The sequence below is a fragment of the Nematolebias whitei genome, chromosome 9, assembly GCF_014905685.2.
Source record: "Nematolebias whitei isolate Nwh7 chromosome 9, NemWhi1, whole genome shotgun sequence".
NCBI lineage: Eukaryota > Metazoa > Chordata > Actinopteri > Cyprinodontiformes > Rivulidae > Nematolebias > Nematolebias whitei.
This window is the reverse complement of record NC_056506.1, coordinates 18,315,966-18,335,412: the sequence shown is the minus strand read 5'-3', so window position 1 is coordinate 18,335,412 and position 19,447 is coordinate 18,315,966. Positions and strand designations below refer to the sequence as shown.

At 43.8% G+C, this 19,447-nt stretch overlaps 1 protein-coding gene across 1 annotated transcript in view; it reads left to right on the top strand.

The window, feature by feature from the left end:
* Window positions 1–19,447, top strand: part of c8a (complement component 8, alpha polypeptide) — a 24,404-nt gene that overhangs the window by 1,569 nt on the left and 3,388 nt on the right. The window contains exons 3-10 of the mRNA XM_037681526.1: window positions 1,244–1,391; window positions 1,487–1,634; window positions 4,601–4,790; window positions 4,882–5,064; window positions 5,548–5,788; window positions 5,870–6,001; window positions 6,075–6,232; window positions 7,719–7,944. Of these exons, the coding sequence (XP_037537454.1) occupies window positions 1,244–1,391; window positions 1,487–1,634; window positions 4,601–4,790; window positions 4,882–5,064; window positions 5,548–5,788; window positions 5,870–6,001; window positions 6,075–6,232; window positions 7,719–7,944 (1,426 nt within the window). The remainder of the gene's footprint in view (window positions 1–1,243; window positions 1,392–1,486; window positions 1,635–4,600; window positions 4,791–4,881; window positions 5,065–5,547; window positions 5,789–5,869; window positions 6,002–6,074; window positions 6,233–7,718; window positions 7,945–19,447) is intronic.

The window sequence follows — 19,447 nt, the reverse complement described above, 5'->3', positions numbered from 1 at the left end:
ATACCATACCATACCATACCATACCATACCATGCCATACCATACCATGCCATACCATACCATGCCATACCATACCATACCATACCATTTATAAAGTACTTAAAACAGTGACAAGGCCAACCAAAGTGCTGTACAGTACAGCAGAAACAAACAAGTAAAGTACAAAGCAAAAAATACATAGATCCAAATGGAAAAAGATAGTAACTAAATGGCTAAAACTGTTGAATACAGACAGGTTAAAAACAAAATCACATAGTGTCAAAAACCAGGAAAGAAAAGTGTCTCGCTTATAAAAGCGAGACTTAAAACCGTGAGGGAGGGTGCCTGCCTGACATGTAGTGGTAAGTCATTCCACAGTCTTGGACCTGCAACAGAGAAGGCTCTAATGGAAGTAATTATTGGATGTACCTCCAGCACTCATTACTGCTGGAGAAAACCCAGTTCAAGATGGCCACCATGGCTGACTGAGCTTGAGCTCTTTAATCATTTCTCAACATAAACTTATCTGAGTTTAAAACTTTAAAATGTGTTGAAGAATATACATTTCTTAACTTTATTTGTTTCACAGAAATTTAACCTCAGGTAACTTTATCAGCAACACAGCAATATATATATATATATATATATATATATATATATATTAGAATTATGAGGTTGTGTCCAACATTTTTCAGTCAGGTCATCTGGACAGTTTCTTTTTTTTTGTGCTGAAACATTTCACCTTCCATCCAGAAGGCTTCATCAGTCAAGGAAACACACAACACAAAACTGATTCTTCCCCCAACAGCTTACTCCAAAGTGGAACAAACCAGTTATGTTGGTGCTAAGATGGTCTCTTTGGCACGCCCCCTCCTCCGGTGCCGGCCCTCTTCCTTGTCGACAGTCATGTCAAACTGGTTCAAAAGTTAGGGCCGGCACCAGAGGAGGGGGCGTGCCAAATCTTAGCACCAACAAAACTGGTTTGTTCCACTTTGGAGTAAGCTGTTGGGAGAAGAATCAGTTTTGTGTTGTGTGTTTCCTTGACTGATGAAGCCTTCTGGATGGAAGGTGAAATGTTTCAGCACAAAAAAAAAGAAACTGTCCAGATGACCTTACTGAAAATTGTTGGATTGTATACATGGATTACTGAGCATCGACTTTATGAGGTTTTGTGTGTTCAGTATTTACATCTGTCATTCTCAGCACTTGTAGAAAGAAAATCAAACCTCCTCAGGATTTTAAAGACATTTTTTATTCCGCCTCAGTTACGTTTCCAGTACTTAGAGAAACCTTCCCAGTTTGATGGTCAAAAGTGTCTTGAGACGTTGTGGGACAGGCTGGCGTGTCCAAGAGCAACCAGCCAGTGTTTGGTACCTGATCACTGTGGAGCGAGCTTCACCTGCCCAGAAACAGGTGAGTGTTATCCTCAAACACCATCTGTTGCCTCCTGCTGAGGAGGACTTCATGCAGCGTGTGACGGTCCAGCACCTGTCTTTTTGTCCATCCAGGCCGCTGCATCAGCCAGTCTCTTCGCTGTAATGGAGAATCAGACTGCGATGACTTCTCTGACGAAGACCAGTGTGAAAGTTTCAACCTACGAGACGATAAGTGTTCCAACTTCATGACGATTCCTGGAGCCGAGCGAGGCACACAGGGGTGAACAGCACACCGACTCAAAGGAGACTTTGGCCGTTTGAAAGTCATGTTCAGTGGAAAAGTTATGAACAATTCATGTCTTCCTCAAATGACGGTTAGACCTGAACTCTGCTAGGATCAAAGTGGAGTGTTGCCATTCTAAAACAACTCAAATTTCTAAATATGCAGTTCATACCAACACCATGACATCTTTCATTACCAACAGTTTCTTGGTACAGGGCTAGTTTAATTAAATTCTGAAGTCATTCTCAAACACAAATAGCAGCAACAGTGGCTAGCTGTAGCATTTCTAGTGCAGCATACGTAGGAGCTCTTCCTGTGGAACAATTCAGACAAAATATTCATGGTATGCAAAACTGACAAAGATTGGAAAGAGTTCAAAATAGTATTTGCATGAAATTATAAAGCTTGGATTTAAGGGGCGGCATGGTGGTGCAGTTGGTAGAGCTGTTGCCTCTCAGCGAGAAGGTCACCAGTTTAAATCCCAGCCCAGGGCCTTTCTGGGTGGAGTTTGCATGTTCTCTCTGTGCATGCGTGGGTTTTCTCCGGGTATTCCGGTTTCCTCCCACAGACCAAAAACATGCATGTTAGACTCATTGGTAACTCTAAATTGTCCCTAGGTGTGAGTGAGAGAGTGAATGGTTGTTTGTCTCATTTGTCTCTGTGTGTCCCTGTGATGGACTTGTGACCTGTCCAGGGTGTCCCCCGCCTCTCGCACAGTGATTGTTGGACATGGACATCAGTGACCCCCGCAACCCAAAAAGGAAGAAACGAGTAAAGATAATGGATGGATGGATGGATTTAAGACAATAAAATTCAGGTTGGATAGTCTTCATGAGCCAATAATGGCCAGTCTGAGTGGACACACATTCAGAGCCAACTCAAAACAGCTCTAATCTTCAAAAACCCTCAAATCAGTTTTTCCTTACATGAATATTCGGATGTCATAATATTCCAGCTGTTTTCTCCTTGCACTCTAATTTCCTCTCACTGATCCAAAACATGCATGTTATGTCTACTGATTGTTTTCATTACTTATGTGCTGCTCAAAGTCATAACTTTGTGATACATTAAGATCTAAATGTATTCATGCCTGAACAGTGTTCATATATTCCTGTTTTAACTGCTCTGCAGTCATTCTAACATATACAACATCACACGGTGACAATATTTAGTCATTACAACATAAAATACCAACCAAACTAATATGTCTATATAGAAAAATCAAATAAAAGCAGGTGTACAGGGTCAGACACAAGAGCTGTATGCTGACCTTGAATTTGTGTTTGACCATGTACTACCTGATTCTACACAATTTTTTCTAGGTGTGAGTGAGAGTGTGACTGTCTTTTTTGTCTCTATGTGTCCCTGAGTTGAACTGCAGACATATCCAGGTGTCCCCGGCCTCTCACACAAGAACCAGTTAAGATAGACATCAGCTTCCCTGATCATGCAGGGAAAAGTGTGTAAAGAAGAAGGATGGCTGGATGGTTGATGGATGGGTGATGGATGGATAATGGATGGATGGGTGATGGTTGATGGATGATAGATGGATGGTTGATGGATGATGGATGGTTGATGGATGGATGATGGTTTGTGGATAGATGATGGATGGTTGATGGGTGGATGATGGTTGATGGTTTGTGGATAGATGATGGATGGTTGATGGATGGATGATGGATGGTGGATGGATGGATAATGGATGGAAGATAGTTGATGATTTATGAATGGATGGTGGATGGTTAATGGATGATGGATGGATGGTTGACAGTTAATGGATGGATGGTTGATGATTGATGGATGATGGATGAATGATTAATGTTTGTTGGATGGTTGATGAATGGATGATGGGTGATGGATGATGGTTGATGGATATTGGATGGATGTTTGATGGATGATGATGGATGGTTGATGGATGATGGTTGATGGTTGATGGATGGATGTTGGATGGTTGATGGACGGTTGATGGATAATGGATGGATGATTGATGGATGGATGGTTGATGGATGGATGTTGGATGGTTGATGGATGCTGGATGGATGTTGATGGTTGATGGATATGGCTGACAGATGGGTGGTTGATGGATGATGGATGATAGATGGATGAATGATAGTTGATGGTTGATGGATGGATGGATGATAGTTGATGGTTGATGGATGGATGTATCATGGATGGATGGATAGATGGATGATGTTGATGAATGGATGGTTGATGGATGCATGTTTGATAGTTGATGGATGATGGATGATGGTTGATGTATGATGGCTGGATGAATGGATGGATGCATGATGGTTCATGGTTGATGGATGGATGGATGATGGTTCATGGATGATGGATAGATCAGCAGATTGATTGATATTCCTGCTAAACTGCCCTAGGCTACTCCAGTAATGCTACAGCTAGCTGCAGCTGCTGTGGACTCTTGAACTCTGTGTAAATCTTTGTAAATGGGCTCATCATGTGGCGCCTTTCTATCCAAGCAGGATACTCAAAGCTCTTTACAACACAACCTGTGCCCTCATGGAGCTCCTCACACATCCTCACAGCATCGATTACATCTCTACAAAGATAATCTGAGTCATTCATTCTGTAGAGATTAATCTAAACTTTGGATCACTGTCAGACACTGATGGGACACAGGGACAGTGGCGACTTCAGGGTCTCACCCAGTGACACGTCAACATGCTGGTGGAATCAAACCTCCAACTGTTTATAACCTTCCACTGAACCTCACTTCTACATGTGAACACTAGCCATTTAAATTACCATCTGTGATTTTTTTTTTGACCAAACAGCTGTGACCTTTGACCATTAAAGTCTAAAAGAGGAACATCAACCAGGCATTAAACAAGGAGCAGCGATCTCCTCCTGATAACTTCAGACTGTATTTAGAAAGATCTAAAGAGATGATTTTACTCATTCTGAAAAAAACTGAAATTAATTTGGAATATTCTGTTATTTTAAAGCTATAACATCCTGACCAGAGATTTTATGAATCAAGTACTTGACCCTCAGTACTTTGGTGGGAAGTGTGAATATGTTTATAATGGAGAATGGAGGAAACTCAGCTATGACTCATTCTGTGAGAACCTTCACTACAACGAAGACGAGAAGAACTACAGGAAGCCTTACAATTATCACACCTACCGCTTTGTGGTAACTGCTTTTGTCCCGTTTTGTGTAATCTTCAGGATTGGTGGGTTTAAAATCAAAGTCCTGTTATTAATTAAAGCTTACTGCATTGCAGGCTGAAGCCACATCTAAAGGCTCCCATGAATATTTTGAGGACATGCAAAGCCTGCTGGAGGCGAGGAAGAGCATGTCGTCCTCCATGGCCAGCTTCTCAGTTGGGATCCAGTTCGTGGAGGTTGGACTGCAGGGCAGCTCCGAGTCAGAGTTTCTGAAGAACCTAACCAAACATTACAGCCAGGTACAAGTTCTTTATAGCAGGGGTTCCCAACCCTGGTCCTTGAGGAACACCATCCTGCATGTTTTAGTTGTTTCTCTGCTCCGACACACCTGATTTTAACTAATGGGTCATTAACAGGCTTCTGCAGAGCACGAGGAAGTAATTAAATTACTGAATCTGGTGTGTTGGAGCAGGGAAACAACTATAACGTGCAGAATGGTGTTCCTCAAGGACCAGGGTTGGGACTATTGCTTTGTGGAACTACAGTTTTACAGTTTGGTAACTATTTGTTACCTTTTCTTTGATGACTGTCACATTACAGTTGAATGGAGAGTTTCCAGGTAACAAAACGGTGCTCATTTGTAAAAATTAAGAAATTCATAGGTTAAAAACACAAAGAGCATCCCACCCCAACATGTGAAACACTTGCAGAAGTGGTAAATAGGTGTTTGCTTGTTTATTTCTGTGTTTAAATGAGTAACATGGGGTGTTTCGTTGCTTCAGGACCTCGGGTTCATGAGACTCTGGTCAAAAGTGGAAACGGCGCGCTTCAAAATGAGGACTGATCAGCTGATGCTGCATGAAGACTTCTACGTGTCCCTCATGGAGCTTCCTGAGAAGTATGACTTTGGCATGTACTCCAGCTTTCTCAACACGTTTGGGACCCACTATGTGACGGAGGGAACCATGGGAGGCATTCTGGAATACGTGTATATCATCAATAAAACAGCCATGGCGCAGTCAGGTAATCAGTTTCAGTTTCTCAAACAGCAAGGTCTGTGGGAGGGTGTCACAGGAAGTAACCCTCACCCCACCCCCCCTCCAGAAATCAATGCTCAGACTCTTCAGTCCTGTTTCGGAGCCTCTCTTGGTTTGAGTTATCCTGTTGAAGAAGGCATGTCATTGGGCTTTAAGGTGAAAGCTAGCCAATGTGATAAAAACAAGGACATATCTGATGGTGAGAAATCCACACAATGACTTTGTCTTCACTGCATTTACTCTTCAGTTTAACATGACGTGTGTCTCTGTAGAGTCGTCCTCTAACAAAGCTCTGGTTCAGGATGTGCTCACGATGGTGAAAGGGGGGATCACAGAGACCGGCTCAGGCCTGCTGGCCATCAGAAACACAGACACGTACAGGAAGTGGGGGGCTTCTCTCAAATACAGCCCAGCACTGACGGAGTTTGAGGTAAAAATGTCACTAAAGCCCTATTCGCATGGGATTCATTTTACCTGGGGACCACATGCTATTTGTAAAAATTATGGCGATTGTTGGTGTTGTTAATCCCCTGTGAATCAGCCATGTCAGTAATTTGTAAAGTAAGAATTCCCCTGCAAATTACCTACTATATTTTGCTGAACTCAGAGGTCCTGTGATAATACTAATTCAATGCGAATAGGCATCTCTGTGATTTGGACAGAAATGGGCGGGATCCAATACGTAATGAGGCAGTTTTTGTTTTTGTTTAAGCAAAATCATTTTGAAAAATATAGAACAAGGTTATTTTAAATGAATGCACTGCTCGTTTCGGCTTTTGTAGATGCTGCTACTTCATTTACCGCAAATGATAGCAGGTGCCGAGACACATGCATGATCAGCTGACCCATCCATTGTATTTACCAGCTTCTTCCTTTTCGGGTAGTGGGGATCGCTGGTGCTCATGTCCGCCATCATTGTGCGAGAGGCAGGGGACACCCTGGACAGGTCGCAAGCCCATTTCAACCGGTGGGTCAGCAGATGCACGCGGCCGGTGACATCTGTCCATCTGAGCTTAACGTGGCTTTTTTTTTTTATCTCTTAAACCAGCCGGTTGGACCTGCCTCCTCCTCAACAAGTAGATTAACACAATTTTACATTGTGCATTATTTGGTTTTCTTTGTGGTTTTACAAATCAGCACAAAGCAAACTAAAGGATGCACAATGTAAAATTGTGTTAATCTACTCGTTGAGGAGGAGGCAGGTCCAACCGGCTGGTTTAAGAGGTAAAAAAAGCCACGTTAAGCTCAGATGGACAACCTGTCACCGGCCGCGCACGTCCGCTGACCTGCCAGTTGTAATGGACTTGCGACCTATCCAGGGTGTCCCCTGCCTCTCGCACAATGATGGCTGGACATGAGCACCAGCGAACCCCCGCTACCCGAAAAGGAAGAAGCGGGTAACTATAATGGATGGATGGATGGGTCAGTTGATCATACGCGCGTCTCTGCACCTGCTGTCATTTGCGGTGAAGTAAATGGCAGCATAAAAGCAGAAGTGAGCAGCGTGTTCATTTAAAATAGACTTGTTCTATATTTTTCAAAATTATTTTCTTAAACAAAAACAACAACTGCCTCATTACGTATCGGATCCCGCCCATTTCTGTCCAAATCACAAAGATGCCTATTTACATTGAATTAGTATTATCACAGGACCTCTGAGTTCAGCAAAATATAGTAGGTAATTTGCAGGGGGATTCTTACTTTATAAATTACTGACATGGCTGATTCACACGGGATTAACAACACAGACAGTCTCCATAATTATTATAAATAGCATGTGATCCCTAGGTAAAACTAATCCTGTGCTAATAGGGTTTAAAAGAGCCCAGAAAACTGAACAGGAACCAAGCTGGGAGTTCTGACACTGTTGGTCTGACTCGGACACTTACACCATGGTTCTGGTTCTAACCTCATAGATCATGCCCATTCATGAAGTTGTGAGCTTCAGTAGTGCTGCTGAGCACGCAGGAGCACGAGTATCTAACCTGCAGAAGGCCTTGGATGAGTACCTGCAGCAGTTTGACGCTTGTCGATGCGCCCCCTGCAGACACAATGGGATCCCGGTCCTGTCTGGCACCTCCTGCAGCTGCATCTGTAAGTCAGGCTACCAGGGGGTGGCCTGTGAGGAAACGCTCAGGAGAGGTGAGACGTCTCCAAGTATGTCTGTCTGTTTATGAGTGGGAAAAAGCAATGAATACTTTTAAAGTTACTTTAGATCTTCACACTTTAACTAAAACTAAACATTCAATGAGAATCTGAAAGCTGAAACTGGAAAGGGATGAGTGCCCCCACAGGATGGTCCTAGTACAAGCTTGAAGTTCCACTCCTCCGTTTAAAGGGATGGTTTAGGTGTTTATTCACCTTGTATGAATAATTAGTCATATTTTTTATCTTGTTTCGTTGTAAAGTAGTCCCTCACCTGTCCCGGGGGTTATGTCCCAGAGACCCCCACCCCACAATACGTGAAAATCTGTGAAGTAGGGACGTTTTTTTTTTTTTTTTTCATGCATTCAAACTTTATTTAGAAAGGTTAATCCCATTGAGCCTCGAGGACTCATTTACAAGAGAGACCAGATTTCAACAAAGAGTGACGATAACAATGGACAACAACAACAACAATAGACAATCATAAAAGAGGCATACAAATTTTTTTTCTTACAAATTAAAATAAGATGGCCAAAAAAGTAGCGAAAACAGCTAGATTATAAGGCGAATGTAAAAAACTAAAAACAGGAAAATGTCTGCATTGGTTCTTGCCAGGAGTCCAACAGATGCTTAAAGCCACTTAGAGAGGTCAAGGTTTAGAGCTTCAGATCTTTTTGCAAGATATTCCAGGAAACAGGAGTTGAGTAAGAGAAGGCCCTTTTGCCAAGTTCAGTCCGCACCGGGAGGACACTGCATGTAATAATGTCCCGAGAGCGCACGCTGTAGCTGCACTCACGCAGAGACATGTAGGAGGAGATGTATGAAGGCAGCAGACCAAGAAGTGATTTAAAGATGAAAATGTACCAGTGAGAGAGTCTGCATGAAGTTAATGATGCCCAGTTAACCAGTGAATACAGTGTGCAGTGATGGGTACGATAATCACAGCCAGTTATGAATCTTAGTGCACCGTGATAGACAGCATCCAGCAGGGTACTTGTAGAAGCAATCGTAAATAATGTCACCGTAATCAATGGAGGGAAGGAAAGTCACAGTTACAAGGCGTTTCCTAGCATTCAGAGTTAGACAGGATCTGTTTCTGAAAAAGAAACCCAGTTTAACTTTCAGCTTCTTTACTAGGTTTTCCAAGTGGAGCTTAAAAAAGAGATGCAAGTTGACCAAGATAACCAAATATTTATAGGAATCAACAAACTCAATTGGGACACCATTTGAGGATACAATCGGAGGAAGAACTGTTGGAACTGACTTCATCCATCCATCCATTTTCTTTACCCGCTTATTCCATTTTGGGTCACGGGGGTCGCTGGTGCCCATGTCCAGCAATCACTGTGCGAGGGGCGGGGTACACCCTGGACGGGTCGCAAGTCCATCACAGGGCCACATAGAGACAAACGAGACAAACAACCATTCACTCTCTCACTCACACCTAGGGACAATTTAGAGTTACCAATCAGCCTAACATGCATGTTTTTGGACTGTGGGAGGAAACCAGAGTACCCGGAGAAAACCCACGCATGCACGGAGAGAACATGCAAACTCCACCCAGAAAGGCCCCTGGACCGGGGTTTGAACCAAGGACCTGCTCGCTGAGAGGCAGCAGCTCTGCCAGTTGCGCCACCGTGCTGCCGGGACTGACTTCCTGTTTGAAAAAAGCATCCCTTTGGGTTCATTGGCATTTAGGACAAGTTTGAGGTTAAACAAATCTGACTGGATGATGTCAAATGCGAACTGCAAAAGCTGGAAAGCCTTATCAACTGTTTTTGCTCAACAATAAACAACTGTGTCATCAGCATAGAAATGTAAGGGTGTGTCAAGGATCCTCTGACCTACATTACCTATGTAGATTGTAAAGAGGGTGGGTCCTAAGACTGAGCCTTGTGGTACACCATTGTTGACTTTTAAATAACTGGAGGAAGTACCATTATGTTGAATACATTGCCTCTGAACTGAAAGATAGAGAACCAACCAATGATATGATCTGAGAACCCAATTTCTGAGAGCTTATGACACAAGATGTCATGATCCACAGTGTCAAAAGCTTTAGACAGGTCTCAGAAAAGTGCAGCACAATAATCCTTAGCATCTGATGCTTCAACAACGTCATTAAGAACGTTCGGTGATGCAGTCGTTGTGCTGTCTTGTTTCCTGAAACCAGATTGAAGGCAAGGTAAGATGTTAAATGAGTCCAGATAAATTTTGATTTGAGAGTTTATCAGTTTTTCTAGAATCTTGGCTAAAATGCAGAGTTTAGAGATTGGTCAATAGTTGTTCAGTGAGGTGGGGTCACCTCCCTTCAGCAAAGGAAGAACAAAGGCTGTTTTCCAAGTGTCTGGAATGGAGTTTTGGCTTATGGACAGGTTAAAGATGTGGGACACAGAGACTGCGATGATATGAGCAGCCAGCCTTAAGAAATAAGGTGGAAGTTCCTCTGGTCCTGCAGATTTTTTAGGATTGAGACCTTTTAACAGTTTATTTACCTCACAAACTGAGAATGGAGAAAAAGAGAAGGTGTGATTAACTGAGGATTGACTTGTAGGAGAGATTTGATTTGTAGAAGTTTGGTTATTAAGAGAAGTGGCTGATTTTCCATTAGTAACTGTGTCAAATAAAGAACTAGAAGCGATAAAATGTTTGTTGAAACAGTTCATGATCTTGTGCTTATTTGACACAGGAACAGGGTTAATGAGAAATTGTGATGGGAGGTCAGATGATTGGGAGCTTCCTGAAAGAGATTTGATGGTTTTCCAGAATCTTTTAGGGTCATTTAGATTTTCGAGATCTGATATAAGAAATAGTTAAGTTTTGTGGCTTTGATGAATGTTGTGCATTTATTCCTCAGCTGTCGAAAACTCAACCAATCGGTGTCTGAGCCAGATTCTCTCGCTGTAACCCAAAGATGGTCTCTCCTGTGCAGGAGGTCAGCTAGTTCAGGAGTAAATCAGGGACTGTTGTGTCCCTTTATTCTGAACTGACGAAAAGGAGCATGTTTGTTAATAAAATAAATGAAACTATTATGAAAATAGTTCCAAGTGGTGTTCATGTGGTCAGTTAATAGAATACGATGCCAGTCAAAGTGAAATAGATCCCAGAGGAATGACTGTTCACAAAAACGCTTCAAACCCCTTTTTTGAATTAATCTGGGCTTATAAGGCGGAAGTATTTTTCATGATTAGCGATCTCTGCTTGCCCCATTCTCCTTAAGTCTCTGCCCCTTATGCCTTTGTCACTTCCTCTGTCCCCTACCTCACTCCCAGCCCCTCATGTCATGTTTCTGCACCTCTTTGTCATATGCTGTTCTATTTCGTATAGGCTTCGCCCTTTAAGGCTATCGCTAGTGGGTTTATCCCTTCGCGCGCAGCGCAGCGCAGCACTGAAAACTTTAGTCCACGCCCACCTGCTATGTGGGCCTCAACCCCAGTTTGTATAAATTACGGTGAGACCGGGTAATCGGTTCCCATTTTTTCTTCAGCAAGCAACCAGCACTGCTTTTTCAAGAAGACGATGTCTAGCACCATCACCATCCGCCTGTGCCCGTCTTGCCAGACCAGCTACAGTTTGAGTTTTGACCAGCATGACATCTGTGAAGGATGCCTGGGTCCCTGCCATGCCGTCCTCGCCTCCTCCTGCCGTCCCTGTGTCCTCCTCCCTCCTGAGGAGAAGCAGAGACGAGTTGCCTTGTTCAAGGCTAACATTGAGGAGTGCCTTTCCGTGGCAGGGGATTGTTCGCTGGATGACGCCATCGCCTTTTTTGATGCTGAATCACGGAGTGAATTGGATGATTTCTCCAGAAAAGGTGATGTCAGCAGCAGCCCTGCTGCTCATTCCCTCCTGGAGACCCTTGGGTCTGGTCGCTGAGCAGATCCGCTTAGAGAAAATGGGTCTCTCTCAAGAAGTGGTGTGCACAATCCAAGGGGCCGTTTACACGGCCCGTATTTTAGTGCATCCGCAGCTTTCTCTCTGCGGTTCTGCTGATCATTTACACGACACCAGTGGCCCCCCTCTTTGAATCCGGAGGTTTCTGAATCCACCTTCCAGAGTGGAGGTTTTTCGCTGATCCCCCGCTGATAATGTAAACTTCTTCCGCTGAGACTTTGTGTTAAACCACATACGCACACGCACGTGCGGACAGACACTATATTTCTATCAACATGGCAGCGGACAGTGCTTTCTGAACCTCGACTGATGGAATATATTTTAATCTCGTAGTTAATCTACGTCAGATTCTAGGTGCTGTGACCGACATCTGTGTTGGAAGAGACACGATATGATCCAGTTCTAATATCACTGTTTATAGAACGTGGCATGCACACACGTCGCGCTGCACTATAACATAAATGTGCTTAATAACAACAGTTTAATAATAATAAACAATATTTATGTTAGTGTGAGATAAAATGAAGCTCTGAGCTAAATTAAGCTATCTGGACATTATGTAATTCAAATTTAAAATGATGCTAAACATATAGCGTAAACACTAAAGTTGAAAATGAAGACATCAGGTCTAATTTTTATTTATTTATTCAACACCACAAATTGTATGTCACACAAACACTCATAATTAAACTGAACACACTTAAAACACATTAACTGAACTTGAATGGATTGAATAAAAGAAATGAGGGGGATTTTAAACAAATAGTTCATCAACATCTCTCTTCAACGTCCTCCTGCCCTGCATCTGGTCCGAGCCGCGTTCAGAACTGGTCTGCCTGGTGGAAGGACAGCTTCTTCTTCTTTCAGGAAAAAATAAAAACTCAGTTGGTTGTTTTGTAACCGAAGTAAACACAAGCTAACATTATTAAGAACATTGATTTACCTGCTGTAAAACAGCTACTGATGATCACTGAGTAAAGTCCGACATTGACTTGGTTCTGGTCCACCCAGTGACCGGTGTGGAGCTGTTAGATGAAGCGGTCCCGCTTGGCATCAAATCTGTCGACTCTTATCCAAAATCCAGCTTTAAGTTGTTGTTACGTTACGTTGTTGTTAGCTGGTTAGCACAGAGGAAAACAACGTGCCGAGGCAGCACGCATGCGCATTAGGTGAAGGTACAAAATTCACAGCGCCATCTAATGACCCGGCATGGTAATTACAGCGGATTCGGGAGGGCGGAGGGGAGTCCTCCGGATGCATGTAAACCCAAAATGCGACCGTGTCAACGCAAATCTTTTCCTCTAATTAACATACGAAAAAACCTACATTTTCCCTCCATCGTGTCCGTGTAAAAAGGGCCCAAGACTCACGAACTGATTCCACCACAGCGCTGTACACATCAAAGTGGACAGCTTTTCAGCACTGGAGCACGGAAAAAGGTGTAGAGGCTATCTCATGTCCACTAGGTGGGGTGCTGTCCTTTCTGCAGCAGCTGATGGACAGAAATCTAGCTTTCAGCACAATTAAGACTTATGCTGCGGCTATTTCTTCTTGTCACGAGGGCTTCGGTGACACAACAGTTTTTAATCACCCGCTGATTAAGCGTTTCCTAAAAGGTGTACGAAGACACAGATCGGTGTCACGCCCACTAGCTCCACAGTGGGACCTAACGATGGTTCTTTGAGCTCTGATCAAAGCTCCTTTCGAGCCTTTAGATCAGGTGTCACTTAAATTCCTGTCACTTAAAACAGCCCTGTTGTTGGCTTTGACATCAGCAAAGAGAATGAGCAATTTATCTGCGCTCTCTGCTGCCCGGTCATGCCTCAGGATTCAAGCTGATAGCAGCTTAGCTGCACTAAGACCTAACTCAGCCTTCATACCAAAAAACATCACAAGCTCATTTAAATCGAGAATGATAACATTGGAGGGGTTTTAACCCCCTCCTCACAAATCAGAGGAGGAAGCATCATCCCATCTCCTCTGTCCCGTGCACGCGCTGGCATGTTATATAGCACGCACGGCCCCACTGCGCCAGACTCAGCATCTGTTTGTGCATTATAGGGACATCTCTGCAGTTCGCCCGTTATCCACTCAGCGCCTCTCACACTGGCTGTGTGAGGATATTTCTGAAGCTTACAGATCATCTGGAGTGGAGCCTCCAGAGACTCTTAGAGCTCATTCCACCAGAGGGATTTCATCCTTTACAGCTTTGCATGGAGTGATGACAGTGGAGGACATTTGTACGGCTGCCGCTTGGTCATCGCCTTGTTCATTTATTTGCTTTTATCTGCGTAATGTTTCCGCTTTCTCCATGACCAATTCTGTTCTCAGTGTTCTAACAGAATGAATTTTACTTGTTTCATGGAATTTCGTTTTAAACTCACATCTGACTGCATGCAATTACAGTGTGAGACATTTATTATCAGTCACAAGTTCATGACTGCTGTTTTTTATTGTTACTAATCAGTTCATGACTACTGTTACCAATCAGTTCATGTATTTACAAATCAGTTCATTTGTTATTAATCAGTTCATATTGAAGAGCTGTTGACCTGCTCTGCTCACTGTTACACAGTTACAATTTGTAACCTCTGTTCTTTTTCCATTCTCAGTAGCAGGACTGCTTTTCAGCCTTCCCTTTTTTCCCCGTCGGAGACCTTTTCACTCCGGGCCGTTCCTGTGCATGGAACGCGTAATTACGCAACGCGTAATTACGCACACAAAAGGCTGAGTTGATGGAATGTTTTTGGTGCAAGCGGGCGCTTCATATTGTGTCTGAATGGACCCAGTGAGGCATAGACTAGATCCTGCTTTGCCTTTAACCCACAAGCAATAGCCTTAAAGGCAAAGCCTATACGAATTAGAACATTGGTTACGTACTGTAACCCCAGATGCTATGAGTATAGGCACAGCCCTTTAAGATCTGGGCCTCACTGGTTCCTAAATGGCTGAAAGAAAAAGGTATTTGGGAGCCGATTACCCGGTCTCACCGTAGTTTATACGGACAAGGGGTGAGGCCCACACAGCAGGTGGGCTTGGACTAAAGTTTTCAGTGCTGCGCTATGCACGAAGGGATAAGCCCACTAGCGATAGCCTTAAAGGGCTGTGCCTATACTCATATAATCTGAGGTTACAGTACGAAACCAACGTTTTTTCCTGACTCTTCATGTTGTGTTTTCTTCTGTCATTAAGCCACGCCCCTGTCTGCACTTTGAGCTTATCAGCCCTGATTCACTGCACCTGTGTTTGGCCTTATTTAAGAGCTCCACATTCACTTGTCCAGTGCCAGATTATTACACCACTTATGGTCTCTGATTTTCCAGCCATCATAGCTTTCTTGCTTCATGCCTGAACCGCAAGCTTTGTTATTGGATTTTTGACCTCACGCCTTGCCTTCTCAATTTCCCATTTTTGCCTGCTCCTCATCTGGTTCTGCTCTGCCTCTCTGATCACGGTAACAACCTCCTCTTCTGTCTATGACCACGACTCACGGATCACCCTTTTGGATTACTCTTGTACCACTGACTCCCTATATTTGACCCCTGCTTTGCCCTTTGGACCTCAAACCTGCATTGCCCCACTGTTCACAGCATTAAAGGCCTCCCTCTGTAGCTGCCTTCCTACCAGTTCATCTTTTTAAAATCTGACAGGTGGCTCTCACCCCACCTGCCTGCAAAGACGTGTTACAGCAATTGGATCCTGAGTCTCCCCAGCAGTTGCAAATCAACCAATAAAACTGTTTGTTACCATTCTTGTTGTCTGGCTGAGTTTGAATCCTAAAACCTTGCTTCATGACAGAATAATCTGGCACCAGTGGAGAGTGAGCATGGAGCTTAAATAGAGAGCTGAACAGGTGAGAGGCATGAAGGTTGATTGCGGTGAATCAGCTGAGGGGGCGTGGTGACAGAAGTGCCATAAGCAGATTTGAAGTGCAGATTGACAGGAGCTGATGTGAAATGGGAAATTGAGAAGGCAAGGCGTGAGGTCAAAAATCCAATAACAAGGCTTGAGGTTCAGGCATGAAGCAAGAAAGCTATGATGGCTGGAAAATCAGGGACCATGAGTGGTGTAATAATCTGGCACTGGACGAGTGAAAGTGGAGCTCTTAAATAAGGCCAAACACAGGTGCAGTGAATCAGGGCTGATGAGCTGAAAGTGCAGACAGGGGCGTGGCTTAATGACAGAAGTAAACATGACATCAAGAGGCAGTGAAAAACAGCATGACAAAGAGGTGCAGAAACATGACATAAGGGGCTGTGAGTGAGGCAGGGGACAGAGGAAGTGATAAAGGCATAAAGGGGCAGAGACTTAAGCAGAATGGGGCAAGCAGAGATCACTGATCATGACAAGTTTAATATCTCTGAGACCACTATTACACAATGATCACTCAAAATGTCAGCGAATACACCTGTACCAGGGAATTTGTGAGGCATATTTGTTAGAAACAGTTCTAAAATGAAAGATTTTTCAGGACAGTTTTTATTTGGTCTAGTGGGAGAGTCAATGAGTTGGGTTAGATTAAGTGACAGGCAACATTCCTTGAATTTATCACAGAGGGGGGTCGACATCCCAGTCAATGTTGAAATCTCCTGCCAAAAAAAACCTCTTTGAATTTTAAATTTCCAAGGAATTCTATCAGGGAGGACAGAGCCTTAGGTGTTGCTGAGGGGGGACGATAACAACCCACTAGTAAAATACTAAAACCATTTTAGTATTTATATATATTAAGGCTTTTTAAACCCTTACCACACTCTTGCATTGTTCTTAACAATGTTCTAAACTCTGTAAATGCTCTAAAACAGCACAGTGAAAGAGAGCAGACAGACTGATGCTACAGTTACTGAGCCAATCAGTGTCAGGGGTTCAGAGCACAATGCTCTGGTTGGTTGCCTTCCATCAATCAACCAATTATGTGTCATGTACAATCTTACATTGAAAAGCCGCGAAACAGTGAGTACACAAAAGTCGAACCACAAAGTACCGAGGGACTACTGTAATTAGTTTTTTAAAGGAAAGCCATGTGACACCATGAATGTATGAGAGCGGAAACTGGACTTAAAGCCCACATCCCTGGTGCACAGACTCTGGTTCCAAAAAGACAATCCCATAAAATGGGTCCTACTGGCTCCAGTACCCAACAACAGAAGAAGGCTGACTCAACTTCTAGTCTTCTTAATAAACAGTTGATAATTCAGACTGATAAAAATGTAGTCTTTTTCATTATAAGAAGATACAGTAGTATAGATAGTAAGTATGAGACTGCTGACCAACCCTGGCCTCAGAATCCAGTATATCCAACCTGCACATGAGAAGAGACGATAGCTGCAGAATTATATTCTATGTTCATCAGTCACACACCAGACCAACCACTGTCAGCAAAGATGTCTGCAGAAATTACAGTTTTTTTTGCTGATAATAATTTGTCTGGGTATGGAACACAACAGTCAGCAAAACCTCTAGATCATGGGTGTCAAACTCACTAACAAACGAGGGCCAAAATGAAAACGTCTTTTTAAACTAAGGGCCGGTTTCAGAATCTTCATTAACTCAAATCAGATGCACATCATTTCTTGGTCACAGGTTCCTCAACTGGCAGCACGGTGGCGCAACTGGTAGAGCTGCTGCCTCTCAGCGAGCAGGTCCCTGGTTCAAACCCCGGTCCAGGGGCCTTTCTGGGTGGAGTTTGCATGTTCTCTCCATGCATGCGTGGGTTTTCTCCCACAGTCCAAAAACATGCATGTTAGGCTGATTGGTAACTCTAAATTGTCCCTAGGTGAGAGTGAGAGAGTGAATGGTTGTTTGTCTCGTTTGTCTCTATGTGTCCCTGTGATGGACTTGCGACCCGTCCAGGGTGTACCCCGCCCCTCGCACAGTGATTGCTGGACATGGGCACCAGCGACCCCCGTGACCCAAAATGGAATAAACGGGTAAAGATAATGGATGGATGAAGGTTCCTCAACAAGAGTTTGACTGGTCTCATTTGATGTTCTCTGTTGCACTTTTGACATCATAATCAAAGATTACTGAATAAATTAAAGTGATAAAAGTATTTTACATTTAAAATAACATATTGGGGGCCAGATAAGATGTCAACGAGGGCCACATTTGGCCCCCGGGCCTTGAGTTTGACCCATACGCTCTAGATTCATAACTAGAACAGATTTAACCCCCTGAAGATCTGATGGGGAGAAGTCAGCCACGCTTTTTCCCTCCGTGTTTTTATTTATTTTATGCTACTGTTAATAAACAGGATTTTATTCTGACAAAGCCTAAGAGAGCTGCCATCTGTTGCGCTTGGGGGAGCAGATGGTGGGGGTTAAGGAGTGGTGCAAATGAGGGTGGAGGCAGGTGTGGGTGCTTTACCTTTCCCACCCACATTTTGATGTTGTTGGTCCAGGGAGTTGAACCGACGACCTTCCTATCACAGGTTCACCTTCTCTAACCTCTGTGCCACCACTCCCTGGGTCAGTAAATCAAATAACTATTTAGAAACAGATGTTGTGCACAAGTAGAGTTTTAGGGGAAAAAAGACTATCCATCCATCCATCCATCCATTTTCTTCTGCTTATCCGGGGTCGGGTCGCTGGGGTAGCAGCCCAAGTAGGGAGACCCAGACTTCCCTCTCCCCAGCCACTTGGGCCAGCTCTTCCGGGGGAATCCCGAGGCGTTCCCAGGCCAGCCGAGAAACATAGTCCCTCCAGCGTGTCCTGGGTCTTCCTCTGGGCCTCCACCCGGTGGGACGTGTCCGGAACACCTCACCAGGGAAAGAAATGAAAAGAAGGTGGTGAATTTCCCAACCGTCAGAAGGTTGAAGAACCGTCGGAGTTGTACATCATATGTTTCCATACAATGATGACATTAGTTCTCTACATTTAACGCCTCACACCTGAGATACACCAGGTGGAGCAGTGGACAGCTGTGTAAGCGCCTGGGGAGCAAATAGGTATAGTATCTTGCTCAGAGACACCACGACCTGTGGGCATGGCGGGGAGTTGAGTCTGTGACTTTCTACACCATCTTGGTCCCATTAAACCCCCATTTATTTTTAAGAGCTCTTTGTCCGTTCATGAGAGAAAACACACATTTCCCTTAGTTTGATTTCTACCACAGAAGTTTCTCCAACTACTTCATAAAATGATTTGAGAAGTTCGAGTGAGAAACGTTTTTGGTTTAGTTTCTGTAAACCATATCTTTAAAGAACGATGTAATCCATCCATTATCTTTACCCATTTCTTCCTTTTCGGGTCACGGGGGTCACTGGTGTTCATATCCAGCAATCACTGTGCGAGAGGTGGGGGACACCCTGGACAGGTCTCCAGTCCATCACAGGGACACATCGAAACAAACGAGACAAACAACCATTTACTCTCTCTCTCTCACACACCTAGAGACAATTTGTGTTTATCTGTGTCTTTCCTTCCCTCCATTGATGACGGTGACATTATTTACATGAACCCTCCTACAAGAACCCTGCAGATGTTGGATGCTGTCTATCATGGTGCACTAAGATTCATAACTGGCTGTGATTATTGTACACACCACTGCACCCTGTATTCACTGGTTAACTCAGTCCTTCTCAAATAGTGGGGCGCGCCCCCCTGGGGGGGGG